Raw genomic sequence first — 15,475 nt, forward strand, 5'->3', positions numbered from 1 at the left:
CCTTTGCTGTTTACTTAATTGAAATTTAGCCTACGGCCTAGGGACTAACTAAAGGGATTTCTGATAGAGCACCGCCATGTAAAACACACTCTTGGGAATTCTTCACCCCATTCGCCGGTTCTCTTAAGTTCTATAGGTGCTCTTCTGCCCATTTGGGGAGCTTCTTTTGGGAGCTTTTTAGTCGCCTTCGCATCGATCTTTACGGAAAGTTTTTCCTTAGCCGTAATCAGTCTAGAAAGCGCGAGTGCTCGTGACGGATCAAATCGGATCGGAACCGAACGGATACGGATTGTACTTCTACTCGCATATACCTCGATCTATATCGCGCGAATTTATTTCCACCCAGTTTGTACTTTTGCTGCCTGTTTTATTTATAAGTTTTCTCAAATATTTCTCGTTTTGCCCGTCTTTTTTTGGGGATTTGCCATTTGAGTTTCGGGAATCTCGTTCGTTTTCGCATCTGGAGTTGCGTGTGCCTATTTATAGTTTCCCCAGAGATACAATCGCACGTTTGATATGTGTTCCTATTGTTGTTTGGTCGGCTTGCGCCATTGCGTATGAGTGATTTGTGTTGGCCATCTTAGCCAGCCGCATATGATTTTTACTGGCACATTGCCCGACATTACGCAGCTGTTTAGGAGACCGTAAATTCCCTAGTAAAAATTCTCATGTAATTTACATAAATATAGTCTAGATCAGATTTTATAATGAGTCTCTAAAAAGCGTTTGTGAATCACGCTGAGGAACAAAGATTTTTGGAGGAGTCTTGCATATATTTCCATCTGTAAATCAAAGTTGACAAGTGAGGGAATGTTGACCGCACGATGAGACATGTGTTCTTGGAAGTTTTTAAAATTCAATCGAAAAAGTTCTTAAAATTTTTACGAGACTTTGAATTGTTATGAAAGGCAAATGTTAAGGCTTTGGAAATTTGTATGTGTCTCTAAAAGACTAGATATCCAACTCAATGCGGCGCATATGAAGAGACTTTTAGTTTTGTTACTCAATGAATAATGCTGAAGACCTATCTTTTAATATCGAATAGCATTGAGATGGAGTGAAAATAAATGGTGCTAATTAGCCATTGTTTCCATGACAACTTAAAGTGATCTCCGAGTTCGTTTACAGATGCCAACCATATCGAATGTCATTCGACACGAGCATAATCTCTTTATGCTTATGTTTTCCCATTATATGTTTACCACTTGGAAGGGGAACAAGTGTAACCCTTTGCGTTATTATTCTGCCCCGCGATCATTTGCCGTCATCCTTAGCTATTTCGAATGGCGTCAGCAACGGAAATGATGCGTCCAGATCCCAAACGCCGCCTGGTGCCCCAAAAGCAGCCCAATTGCAAAGCTTTCTGTATAAACAAATATTATATATGCCCTCCCCATCGAATTTCACACGCAATTTGGTTTATTTTCGTTTAATATCCTCAAAAAAGAAAAAAAATAAACAAATTGAAAACCGGAATGAAAATTGTATGGAGAGGGCTGTAAAATAAATTAAATTAATTAGTTTCGGCATTTGTTTGCGGGGCCTTTCAATTGGCAAATGGGATTGTCAGATAAGATTAAATAGTTTCTCGGGTCTTAAGAGCTTTGATGGATCATGAGTGAAATGGCTGAAATAATTCCATTCCAGGAACCAAACAATACATTATGCATTTTGTATACACAAAGCGATAAGAGGTTTATCTAGATAGCCTGCTTTCAAGTCGCTTTGCAAAGTATTCTGCTCAGCATCTAATTTGCCATGATAATAAGCTGTTTCCGCTCTGAATTCACTAAAAAAGTTTATACAAGTACTGTGTGGGAGCCGTATGCTAATGATTTCGCTTAGGAGGAAAAAAACCGCACTTGACACGTGGAAAAAGTTTGAAGTTAGATATTTCTTACACGGTGAAAAATGAAAATCCCTAAATATATTTCTAAAGCTAGGGTCCAACGACCCTGAATCAGATGGAGTTATATTTCAGGTTGTCATGTAAATGCAAGCGACGTGAGGTCGTAAAAAAGCCAAAACCTTTGAGATAGCCGCAAAGATCGTTAAAGACTCACTGAGTTTGCTTATCTCGAGGTCTTTGGGCCAAGTTAGCATAACTTGGCACCGCGAAATCTTATCAGACTCACAGTTCCGCGAGTTGCGGGCAAATAAACATACACGTATCTTGATTGCGTTTGAGTAAAATCAACTAAACACTCTCTATTTCTCTCGCTTTATTTACAGACTGTTCAGACCACTTGGCGGCCACAATTGCCGCTGCCCAGGGAGCTTCAGCTGACCAATGACCGGAACAGCGCCGACGACCACGATTCGAAGGTGATCACGACCACCACAACCACAGCGGATATCCATCACCACCACCAGGAGGAGGACGAGGAAGAGGATATGGATCGGCTTAGGGGCAACCACAGCATTGGAGGATCCTCGCAGCAGCTTTCCGGCAAACAGAAATGGTCCTTCGGGAGGCTTTTTCGTAAAAAAAAGGAGGCCGAAAGTGCCTCCTCTAGCGAAGAAGATCGCAAGGCGGGATTCGTGCCTGCCCAGCGCCAGTCAGCCAGCAAGCCAAAGGGCAAAAATGGCAAGGGAACGCGAGGTAGCAGCAAATTCGATCACATTGTGGTGAGTCCGCGGCAAGAGCAGGCTCCACCACATCCTCCCCAACCGCATATTGACGATGAGTTCTTCTTGCCCTTGGAGTCTATACAACCGGAACCCTACTATCAGAATCAGCCGGGCTACTATCAGCGATCGAGTAACTCCCTGGACAGGAGATTACTGATGCAGCCCGGAGTTCAGGGAAATGGTTACCAGCAGCCCAAATCACGATCGGCACAGCGAGGTCCCAAGCCACCAGGAGCTCACTCCAGCGAAGAGGAACTGATCTCGCTGAACTCCTCCACGTTCTCCAAATACCGCAGCGATGAGAGTATCCATCTGAGTGCCGCTGCTGGACAAAGTCGGCGCAGTCGAGCGGCCCGCAATGAGCGTTACTACAAGAGATTGTCCCGCGATGGCGAACCGAGTCATGGCGGAGCACCCGTTGTAGCCCAGCAGCGATACAAAACCCAGCCACTGCCCTTGTCCATCTACCAGCCAACGAATGCCTCCACTGGCTATGTCCAGTGGCAGCCACAGCCCCAGAAGAACCTGCAGAATGCGATGCAGAACGATGGAAAGCGAAGCATCAGCTACGACAGTCACATACACCTGCAGAACATGAATGGAAGGATGCAGAGCAAGCCATTGCCACCACCACCGCCGCCAAGGGATCCTCTGAGGAGAGTGCATGTTGGAGGTTCCGGGCAGATTGGTTCCAGCTCCGGAGACCTGCGTCCCGTGTCCTACGCCTTCGATCACAATAGTCGCTGTGCGTCGGATGATCGCATTTGGCAGCCACCCCACTACCAGTCGGTGCATTCGCTGAACTCCCAGCCCAGTTCGTCCATAGTCAGTGCACCAGTGAGTCAACAGCAACCGCATCACAGGAGATTCATTACGCGATCCGAGAGGAACGCAAATCCTGGCAAGCAATCCCTGCCGAATGGTATTGACTTCCACTATGTGGCAGATGCAACACCACGCTCCAGAAAGCCCATACACATGATGGATGCAGGCAGGATGGACAATACAGGAGTGCCAGCATCCAGTGGCATATTGCGAACCTCTAAGAGTGGGCTACCCACACCAAGTCCCGCTCCCCAGCAGCCCTTGGCCAAGCCGCGTTCGTTCTCCAGCTCGCGACTGAGTGAACTACGAACCTATCCCATGCCGATGTACTCCGAGGTGCAGAAGCCTAAGAGGACTGCGCCACCAGTCAATCCCTCGCCGAATCAGGATAACATAGTGTGTGGGAGTCTGCACATAAAACCCACCCAAGAGCATGGAAACCAAAACTATGTGGAGATTCGTCATCGGGATGTGCATAAGACCAACTCAATGCCGCATCATTATCAGAACCGGCGATCTGGCGAGGATTTACCCAACAAGTACGAGGAGTACGTGGCGGAGAAGAGGGAGCAGCATCAACAGGCACCTCCCCCAGTTTATCCGGAGCGCAAACTGAGCTCGACACCAGCAGTGGCACCACCACCTCCTGTGTACTTCCCCCGCAAGAAGCCGGCTAATTTGGAGGAGGCCATCAACGAACTGGAGGCCATTTACAAGTCACTAGGACTCACTGAACCTGCCGAGCCCAAGCAGGAGCCAAGGCTGGATATTTCCTCCAAGATGCGGGTGCCAACTCCCAGTGATTTTGACAAGTTCGCTTTGGCGCATGCTGAAGACTACGAGGATGAAGATTCGCCAACCGGAGAGCCTGACCCAATCAGAGATGATGTGGCCTTCAGGAACCTACAGTTGGCCAATCTGCAGCATCGGCCCTCGGAGAAGCAGCCTCCATTTGGCATCCCAGTGGGCCCCATCGTGCCTGCTCCGCAGTCCGATTATCTTCACGTGGAGCCAGTGAGGGTTAAGAAGAAGAGTGGCTCTCCTGACATCATTAAAGATGATCTGGCTGTGCGTTCATTGCGAAAAGATCCTCCTGGTCCCAAATCCAGTTTTGTTTACCCAATGCAAAAGAAGCAACGGGCTGTTCGCACCCAATCGGCCAACATATACAATCTGATCCAAAGAGACGCCGCGAAACCGTCTGGTGGAGATCTCAAGAGCTACATGGAGCTGACTCGCAACCTTGAAAGAGCTGGCAGCATGTCCAATCTGCAGGGTGAGGATGGCAGTGATACCAAAGATGTACCCGCCACACTGGATCTTCTCCGCAAGTTAAAAGCTCAGGATGAGGAACTGGACTTGGCTAGAAAGCACCACCCCATACCGTTTAGGCATCCCAGTCAGGGAGGCGCTATTGCCCAACTGCCAGAGCGATTGTCCAAAGAGGAAACACCCAAGGCAGCGCCTGTGCCAGCTCCCCGAAAGAGTCTGACTCCAGAGCCCATGTTGGATGATGCTCTCAACAAGATTGCCCAGGATGCGCAGGCCAGCAGCATTAAACTAAGTCAGGAACTCCACGAACTCCGCAAGGAGGCGTTGATCACAGCTGCGAGGCCAAAGTTGAATGCAGAGCAACAGAGGTTAGAGGATGAACTGCAGCAGATTGAAGCTGTCTCCGAGGCAGCCAAGCGTTGTGGCCAGATGCTGCTCGAAACCCTGCCAGATGCGGGACAGGAGGATCAGGAACCTCAGGATAAGCCCCTAAGGAAGCTACATAAGGAAGGCAAGCTCATCCGAGCCATCGATGAGGTCTCCGAAGCGGCTAATGCGGTCTGTGAGAAGATCCTCAAGGACATAGTGACCACAGAGCCACCGGTGGTAGTTCAGGAAGCTTTCCAAGTGAAGCAGACCACAAAGACTGGACCAGGAGGTGAACAGCTGGTGATGCCGCATCTTATCAAGAAACTAGATCCCATACAATCCGACAAGATCGAGCACATCGCCAGACGATGCATGCGGCAGTTGAGCGAGCTGGCCAACAATCCGGACTACGACAACTTGGCCACCTGTAATACCACCAACGCCACGGGCGGAGCAGCCGCTGATGCCACTCTCGTTTGTCCCGTTCCAGAGACCCAAGCCAAGGGCCAGACGCTCGAGGAGATTGACAAGATCATGCAGGAGTGCGAGCGTCAGGCGAAGAGCAGCAGCTCAACCACTACCACCGATGATCAGCGCACCACCGCCCCCAGTCTGACGAGTGGGAGTGGCAGCGGGAGCTTCCCACCCAATGTGAGCACCACCGCCAGTTCGTTCAGCTCAAGCAGCGACTGTTTGGCGAAGTCGTCGAGTCCCTCGCGCGCCAGCCGTCCGCTCTCCTCGAGCATCACCTCCTTCAATCCGTATTCCTCCAGCGACTACATCAAGTCGCAGAGCAGTGATTGCCATGCACCCAGCACCGATCCGATCAAGACATTTAGCACCACCTCGTACGAGGTGCAGTCCACACCGCAGAGCACCACCATTAGCACCAATACGATGAGCACGAGTCAGAGCAATACGATCAGTAGCACTACTAATCCGAGTGTGGAGTCCAAGCCATCCGCCCCATCGGCATCGCCGCCGCCCCTGCAGTTGACGCCAGTGGGTGAGCGGAGGGGCAGGAACCGGGAGCGGGGAGCTTCCTGCTCCTCCACATCCTCACCGTCACAGTACAACTCCAGCGAGGAGCTGGCCGCCATCTTTGGCATCGAGGAGCAACCGAAGCAGCAGCGTCGCAGCCGGCTGACGCATAATGCCACAGGTAACGGAGATGATCCCGCCACCACTGAGGCCCCGAGTTCGCCTGATTCCGATTCCGCCAACGCCAATGACACTGCCAATGCCAATGCCAATACTACTAATCCCGCCCAGCTCGAACCAGCTAATAGCGCTACTAATCCCGTTTTGAATGTTCAACTTGATGTTACTACTAGCACCTCCACCTCAGCCTCAACCACCCATCCAACCTCTAACGATAATGCTAGCACTTGTAGTAGCCATAGTTATAAGCTAGAGACGATTCCGGAGCAGGATCACGAGGAGGTGGAGTCCACGCTGAAGTTGTCGCCCAACTTTAATCGGATTTATGCCAGCAAAATTCGCATAGTAATGGATCGTGATGAAGGGGCAAGTCCACTGCCGGAAGGAGGATCGAATGCTGTTTTAACTCAATTCGATTCTTTGAGTTCCCTGGAAGAGACCTCCTCCAATCCGGACTCTGGGAATGTAAGTCTCACGGATTATCCCCTGGCTAACCACGCGAATGCCTCTCTGGAACTGCAGACCGCTTACAATAGTCGGTTTCAAGTGAGGGAGCACTACGTATCCGAGGTTTCCATCAGTGCTTCGGAGTCAACGGATGAGGAGCAGACGGACACGGAGTGTTTAGTGGATGCTAAGCGTTCGGAAACAGATGGATTCCCACCTTTGCCCACGGAAGAAGAGTTAGAAGAGAGTCTACGGGAAGAAATGGAACTGAACGAAAGTCTCAATGCGGGTACTTTAAATATTTCTAGAGAGAGTAGCGCAGAAACCGAACCAACAATAGGTGAAGACAGCTTAGCGCAAGAAGAATTGGTATCTGTAGTAGAAGAATTGAACCTCAACGAAACTGTGAGTTTGAGCCAGGAGGTTTACAATGTAGCCACTGAGACCCTGCAGAGAATAACGCCAGATGAAGTAGATGGCCTGAGTTTCGCTATAATTGAGGTTAACGAAAGCTTACTTAACGAATCTGCATTTGATGAGATGCACTTTAAACTGGACGAAACGGAACTGGACGAGTCGGAAATCATAGACAGAATGCTTGAGGCTTCCTTTGACGAGTTAGACGAATTGGACGACTTTGAGGACACAGAACTTGACAAAAGCAGACCTGACGAAGAACAAATTAGCGAATGCCAATTTAACGAAACGTACAACGAACTAGACAGCATAGATCTTGACGCCACAGAACTCAACGCCACTGGACTAAACGAGATATCATATGACCAACTGGAGGAACTGGAACTGGACGAAAGCGACTCCGTAATGCCGTTCACACGGCGCAAGAGCATCGTTTATGAGACCCCGCAACTTAACCTGAGCATTTCCGAGCTGAGAGTGAATTACGAAACCCAAGTAGAGCCAGAAGTTAAATCAGAGCCACTAAACGAAGCCATTAAATCGATGCACAATGATGATGACGGCACCGAGGAAAGGCAGGCAGGCAGTGAGGAAAAGGCAAATGAAGAGGAGGACAGTGTAACTGAGACGCAGACACATCGTCGCAAAGGACTTCCGGCGAGTCCCGCTAATGATGATAACCGCCCGTCCACCAGCTGCAAGGCTCTTTCCGTTTTCGGCGAGGTGCGAACTGTGGCACCACTCGCTCCACAGGCGGCGGCAGATGCAGCTGGAGCGGTTGGTGGTGCAACGCGGGGCGCATGGACTACACTCGAGCACGTATTTGTCGCCTGCACTGTGGGCCTGATTACACCGAACGATTTGCTCACTTTGTGCCTGATCGTAATTGGTGTGATTATCATTATTGCAATTGCGCTCACCTGAGTGCGCCGTTTATGGCCCGACTGTTGTTGCTGTTATATTGTTTGTTGTAATTATGGTGAAACTGGAAAGAGAGAAAATTATGATTTTTTATGAATTAGCCACCAAGTGCACTTAAAATTTCCACGTACAGTAATTAGTCTAGGATGAATATACATACATACTATATATGTACATTTATGTTTAACTTAGCTTTTATTTCCAAGAACCAAAAGTATTCTCAACTTCTATGCTAAGTGCAATTTATGTTATACGAATCGAAAATTATGTTTATTATATAATTTGATACCCACTGTGCAATTGCAAACGAAAATTATACCATTCATCAATGCTCTCTAACCGTGGTAAAAACAAATTAGTTCTTTAACACCGTTTCCTCGTTTTCCTTCTTAATTAATTGTTAATTTGACTGCAACTTGTGCCAATGATTTTTATACGTTTACTTAATTACGCTCTATTAATTAATCAATTAAATACTTACTCCACGATATGTACTCCCCCAAATAATGTTAAGCACATAAACGAGAAATGCGAAAATGATTTACCCACGAACTAAGACAAACTACATTTACCATCTACTAATGATAAAATATTTTCTAAAATCTCTTTGTATATTTTCAGCTCAAAATTTAATAGTTTAAGTTTGACAGCGAACCATTTTTACGTAGAATTCATTATTTTGCTATAATTTAAATGTTTATATAATTTACCAGACAAATGGAAGCAGGAGCCATGAAGCAAATAAAACTTATATTATTAATAAAATGTTATTTAAAAAACAATCTACGATTCTGACAAGTTTTTGTTTTAGTTTCCTTTTCTGCGTTGCTAATGCTATTTATTTATTTATATTTGTGTGTAGTTTGAGTTTCATATCCCCCGTCCCATTTTATTTTCCATGATTGACTAACACATTTGGTAATAAAAAATCAAAATTTGAAAATCGTAGAGAATATGTTATTTATATGTTGTTGTTGTTGCCGCCGCAAATGTGGATTATTGCTAATATTATTGGAAATATTTTTACAGAATTTACAGATTTAACTTTAAGTTTAACCCCTTGACTTTCAAGCTGTTCACTTTGGTTTGCGCCTCGGCTAGTTGGCTTTGAAGCCAAAGCTTTTTCAGAGGTAGATGGCGCCTCACGAAATGTAGAGTTCTGCGTAAAATGAGTGCAGTAGAGTATGTCGAATATTTGTGGGAATAAAATAATTTATAAATTAATAAATAAAGTAAGCCAGGGTTTAATGTGGAGTGTTAAACTACAAAATTAAAACTTAATATTTGACATGGGCAATATAAATAAAAAATTTATAGTTGCTATAAAAATAAACACAATTTTTTAAAGCATAGCTTAACATTTTTTTTGAAAAGTTTGACAAACGTCTCAACCCGAAATGCCTAATACCAAATAGAAATGCAGATCAGACAGAGTTGAATAGAAAACTTTTTAGTGGCAAAAGTAGAAACCGAAAAACTTGCCTAGCTCAAACTTAGTTGCAAGTGTAAAAACAAATAAAAAAGTTAGGCATGTTAGGAATAAAATTTGGCCGTATAGAATTCTGTTTACAATTTGTCTGTCTCGTGGGGTCAGAGACTGACGAGCCTTAGCCCCGCAGTACTGCAGCCCCTGAAAGGTATTTATTTTCCTTTCGAAATAGAAAAAGTTAGAGCTTAAAGCTGAAAGTCTTCGCACGGCAATAGGGACAACAAAAAGGGAAAGTCGTGGTCGCATAATGAAACCAATTCAAGGAGCTGCTCAAACTTTTCTTGTGGTCCTCCATTGGTTCGTGATGTTGTGGCGTAAAAAGGACATTCAACTGCATGACCTGAGTTTGCTTTGGCATCTTATTGTGCTTTCTAGGGCCTTTGTATTTGCGTCCTTTTTTCATAATTATGTTTGGCCTTTTTTGCCTAATGAGGTGTATGATTTCGTCGGGTAATTTAAGCTAGGTCGGGAGTCTGCGGGAGTAGACCCCAATGGGATCTGCGTATTTCGTTTTAAATCTCTGCCATCGATCCGTTTGTCCTTTTGAGATTCGGGCCATGATTTATGTCGTCAAACTCTGTGGATTCCTGGGTAATTGAAAGTGGCCCAACGGAAGTGTTTTTGCCTCGACTTTAACAATAGGGTTTTAAGCTAAGAAAAATTCTCCACAAGGAGTTCATTTACCTCAGAAGCCGAGCATTGCTCTCGTTACACAAAACACACACAAAATCACTGGCACACCAGGCTAAATAGCAATAAAAATGTCACCCGGCTCTAATTTGTTTTTTGTCTACGCCGGGACTCGGTAGGCAGCTCAGCACCAAGGACCTCAAAATGTGGTTAAGTAAAGGAGCACTGTGCCATAAATAAACCAACCACATGGGCGTGCTGGTGTGTGTGTGTGTCCTGGAGTTCCTTTTCTGCATGTTTGCCTCCTTCTATCGCTGAAATAATCATAACTCACTTAACCCCATTAAATGTGCCTGGGAAGCCCAGCGGGCGTATGGGCGATATTCGCTTGAATGAAACCCCCCTGGGGGCGTGTCCAAGTGGGCGTCGGAGCGGAGGCGGCAACGCCTCATTGACAACCTTTGTGCCCGATAATTACTATCACACAAGACAGGCGTTCCCCTTTTCAGCGTTACTCATACGCCGCGTGGTACACCGCGCAATTCGTAATCATGTGTGTAAAAGTACAGATAAAGAATTTTATGCAAAGTAAAGCCTTTAAAACCACTCCAGAAATTAAAAGGCAATACATTTGTAGTATTTATCATTTCTTGGTTATTCGTTATTATTATTATACAATTTATAAGATTATAATTTTAAATTCTTTATATGTGGTTTGCTGTTATCTGCTGTGGATAAATACCACTTGAATAGCCAACTTCGATGACACATTTTCCCGCAGTGCCTGAACATTTTGTGGTCTCGATTGCCAGTCGACTCGAGGCATGCGGTCAAGTGTGGGTTGCGTTTGTTTTGTCGCTTCTGTTGCGCAGATTGTTGTGGTTGCATTTTGAGGCTCCCCTCTTACCCCCTTCCCCCATCGCCCACCCACTTTTCACGTTCGAAGTGATCAAATGGGGCACGCCAGAAAATTTACAGTCGGGAACTTCGACAAACATAATTTTAGACTAAGGAGCGAGCTGCGAGGGCAACTCTTTTTCGGGGTAGGCAACTTGTTCAATTTTGTGTAGCCTGTTGTAGTAGTTGGCTTATGGGGCGTAACGGAGGGGGGCGTAACGGAGGGGGGCGTAACAGGGACTGGGGACTGCGAGGTCCTTGCCACTGCGCAGGTACAAACAAAATGTGCTGCGTGAGAGAGGTTTTGGCCACGGCGAATTGCAAGGACTACCAAACAAGAGTCCTTACAGAGAATTTGAAAAATCATTGCCAGGTTAAAATAAATGATTTTGTTAACAATATTTTAAATACAAAAATCCAATGAATTTCCCATCATTCTATACTTTACACACCTTTAGAAATGCATATGAATTTTTTGTATTATAAGCAAAGGCAAGAATTTAAATTTTTAAAGGGTACAAACACTATTCTTTGAAGACTTTAGCTTACACTGCATTCCACTCAAGTTCAACCAGTTTTTAAATGTGTATTTGCTTAGAGAACATTTTTCATTGCTGCTAAAGAGTGAGCTGGTGGTCAACTCTCTTTCTGACCGCCCAATTCGCCGTTTATAAAAACCGGCTGAAAAAGTCAGCTGTTCGGCCGCTCAGGACTTGCGACGACGTGGTCGCTGCTATTGCAGTTACTGCCGCTCCTGCTGTTGCCTCTTTATTACTGCCAAATGGTGGCGAAAATCGCATGGGAAACCAGTCTCTTACAGCCTTGTGGCCAAGCCATCATCTCATCGGATCTCAGTTCGCGCTGAGTTCTCCAACGATTCGGAAGTGGCGGCGCAAGCAAGTGATTCGTGTCCTTCGAGTCGGGTTCTTTACGTAAATCTAGAGCGAAACCTGTATGAAAAATCACCGTAAAAGTTTTTACAGAAATTCATTAGAAGCAACACAAGGAAAACCTAGAAAAAGAACTCTAAGGAAAGCTAAAACAAAAGCCAAACAAGGTGCGTTCTGTCAAAGTTTTCACATTGTCGGTGGTGCTAAATGTTCAAGTGTGTGGGAAATGCACGTGTCGGCGAGGTGGGAAACCCCAAACTCCCTGGAAAATCCGTTCTGGCCAGCAACAGTTAAGCAGAATTTTCCGGAATGTACAACACAACGACTGTTTGAAGTTGTGGAGTTACTTTATTTCCGCTTTGATTGGTCGCTTTGCGGCGTATAATTTTTTGCAATTCATTTCACTTAGTGCGTAATTCATGTCTCCTACATGGTCATGACCACGCCCCCGTGTACGCCCGCCTCCGCCCCTGGAAAACGCCTTTGTCCTGTTTCGGATCCGTCTGACATTTGTTGGCCAATTTCCATTGTTGCCGTTGCCGTTGCCGCCTTTGTTGGTGCGTTGAACTCGCTTGGCTTTTCCCTTTTTCACCATCACCATTACTATTGCCATCTGCCCCCGCGATATTCAACGCATTTTGGTGGCTCAAGTTCACTTTTGTTGCTGCCTTACACTGCTATTCTTGTTTTATTTTTCTTCTTTTCGCTTAGAGTGCAGAAGTTTCCTTTCGACTCATCAGCTTCTTGTTGCAGGCTTTTGGCTTATTTGCATTTTCATTTCAATGAGCGGACGTTGGGATTTCCCTTCCATTTCGGCGTTTCCCGCGACTCATTGTGTGGCTAAGGACTTTTATAAAGCTATTTTTAAAGTTTGGGCTAGCTGCTCGGTTGGTTCTAGCCATAATAAGGGTTTAATGTTGCTCAACAGGAAGAAATTAAAGGCCACATCAGCATGTTGTTAGGTTTTTGGGATATATTTATTATATTACCATACTTGAATATTGAGTACTTCAGATACTTAAAAATGGCCTGAAATAAACGTTAATATTTCCTGCCATGTTATCTTTTCTGTGCATAATAAAAATGCAAGAGAAATGTTTTTCACACAATTTCAGTTAAAATTGTGGAAACCGAATTCAAGGATATGAAGCAAATTGATTGACAATTGCAGGGAAAACTGTAAGCTGATTGGTTCGTCTTAGGGATTTTGGGGTATAATTGGTGCTGTTTCCGTTCACTTTCATTTGGGAGCTTCTCTCTTCTCTCCTTCGACTGAAAATGAGCTTCGTCTGTCATTTGCCACCTACAGATACATTTTACCGTTGCGCTGCTCTTTGTATCCTTCAGATACGTGAGTGATTCAACATAATTATGTTTCATCATCGGTCGGCAGATGGGGCTATAAAGCCGCATTATAACGGTTATTTGTGCACGTATGCACGAAGCAACAGTTAAAGCCAAAAAGTATTTCAACATTCATTTGGCTCTGCCAGTAAATTGCCAACTGATTGTTTCGCTGGTTTCAGCGCTCGCGCAGCACCATTAAGTTCAGCTAAAGTGGGTGAGATAGAAAGATACACAGATACACCGATTTGCACTCGTATAGAATTGGGCCTAAAATCATGTTTTTATTGATAGTAAAGTAATATGTTTTTATATAGATGTGCAGTTAATACTTTTCGATAAATTAGTTTCGATCAGCGTAGCTTTGCTGCGACTGCTATTGTTTCAAAAACATTTAAGAAAAACCAAAAAACTATGATTTCATGAATATCCTTAGATTTTGTTTTCCGTTCGACGTTGTTTGTTCGATTCGAATTCAATACACCTGACACGCCCCACGAACTCAGTTTTGACCAGTCTCATTTACTACACGCACATTGACGCAGGAATTTTGAATGTTGGTAATATTGAACGCGTGGCCAATTAGTGGGCATTAAAGGTCAAAAGGCAGGACGGCTAAATTCCTGGCTTGTGCAGGTAAGCTCACAAAAAGTGTCCTTCATTTGAAGTGGGTCCTGTGTGCGTATGATTGCGATTTTAGTCCCCCGAAAAGGGTATAAAATCTACATAATTCAACATTTTTGGGCAGGCCATTTAGAAAGTTTTTCCCCTGCCAAAAAACTGCACTACCAAGTCGGGCCGTTTGCGTTTCTAATTTGCATTTTTGTCAAGAGTTATTAACTTAAGAAGGATGGAAGTGTTCATATATAGCTGGGGTAGTACTTCCCCAGATTTCAGTGGAGGGTAATTAATTTTAAATGAAGATCTAACTTTCGGGCATTCTGTTTGAGTTCGGATGGGTCTGAAGCGATAACGAATTACCTTTTTGAGAGTAAATGAGTAAATATTTGTTAACATAATTAAGTTAGAACAAGCTTACTTTGTAAATCGTTTTATAAGAGGTAATCTTTTTGTTCATAAAACGTTACTCAATCATTTTGAGCCTTACAAAGCCTAATTGGATTAACCTCATTCCTGTTTTTTTTGGACGATATAATAACAGCATTTTAAAGACCGAGACGGATGACTCCCCATTCTTCTTTGATCCGAGGCTAAGAGAAATATGATACAGCCTTCCGTTTAGCATAAACCGGGTGATCATTCACCAGGCGCCAGTAATCCAAGTGCTCTGCTTGCATCCTTGCCCAGATTTTTATGGACATTGTCCGACGATGTCACATGACTTTTTGGCCACTGGGCAAGGGCCATAAAAGCGGACTTTAATTAAAAGTCCGAAGCGAAATAAGTCATAAAAAGCCAGCGAGCAAACAGGCATAAACCATAGGGAGCAAACAAAGAGCTAAAACGCTGACAAATAGCAATTGAAATGTTTGCAAATAAAAACTTAAAAAAAAAGAAAACAACAAAAAACAAACGATGGAATGGCAAATGGCAAATGAAAGAGTTACAAGGGAACCGGATCGAAACACTCACTCAAGTTTTGCTTTTCGCTCAAAAAGCAGACGCCCACCCATAAAAAACTAGCTCCCCCACTTTTCCCACCGCTCGGTTTCAAGTTTTCTGTTTAAGTTGCCGGCTGTCTGGCAAATTAATTAGTTAATTATGCTTTGTCGCTCCTTTGCTATTTTGCTACTTTTTGAGGCACGTGCCACAAGAGTCGCGACGTGACTTCATCATTTTCGCAACACTCCAATTTATCTGTTGAAATATGTAACTTTTTTGCCGTCGCCTATTAACATGCAATGATTTGTGATTAATTCTCCGAAATAGTATAACTTACATTCTCCGTTTTTCCTTCTCTTTACAGGTGAGTCACGAGCAGTTTTGAGTACCTCGACCTTCGCCCCGACGGTCTTATTTATTATTTTCTGTTTTCGGGTGAGTTTAAGGGTTTACTGCGATTTAACTTTTTATGGGCGGTATAAAAACAGAGCCGTTTATTGAAAACCCATTGGCGCTGCAGGTCGTATAAGCGTTTATGACTTGAAAAATAAAACGTACGTTTAAGGAAAATATTTGCACATAAACATGCTGCACTTGTGGTACTGTCAGTTTTTCAGTT

At 44.6% G+C, this 15,475-nt stretch overlaps 1 protein-coding gene across 7 annotated transcripts in view; it reads left to right on the forward strand.

Annotated features, from left to right (window-relative positions):
- LOC122617717 (supervillin) overlaps positions 1–15,475 on the forward strand; it is a 104,798-nt gene that overhangs the window by 12,423 nt on the left and 76,900 nt on the right. For 6 of the 7 annotated variants that reach the window (XM_043793681.1, XM_043793674.1, XM_043793675.1 and 3 more), the window contains exon 2: positions 2,233–6,259. In XM_043793681.1, coding sequence (XP_043649616.1) covers positions 2,233–6,259 — 4,027 coding nt within the window. Of the gene's footprint in view, positions 1–250; positions 346–2,232; positions 6,260–15,475 lie in introns of those variants that run through there. The other variant, XM_043793676.1, reaches the window with a different exon arrangement.

This window comes from Drosophila teissieri, chromosome 3L, assembly GCF_016746235.2.
Source record: "Drosophila teissieri strain GT53w chromosome 3L, Prin_Dtei_1.1, whole genome shotgun sequence".
Classification (NCBI taxonomy): Eukaryota; Metazoa; Arthropoda; class Insecta; order Diptera; family Drosophilidae; genus Drosophila; species Drosophila teissieri.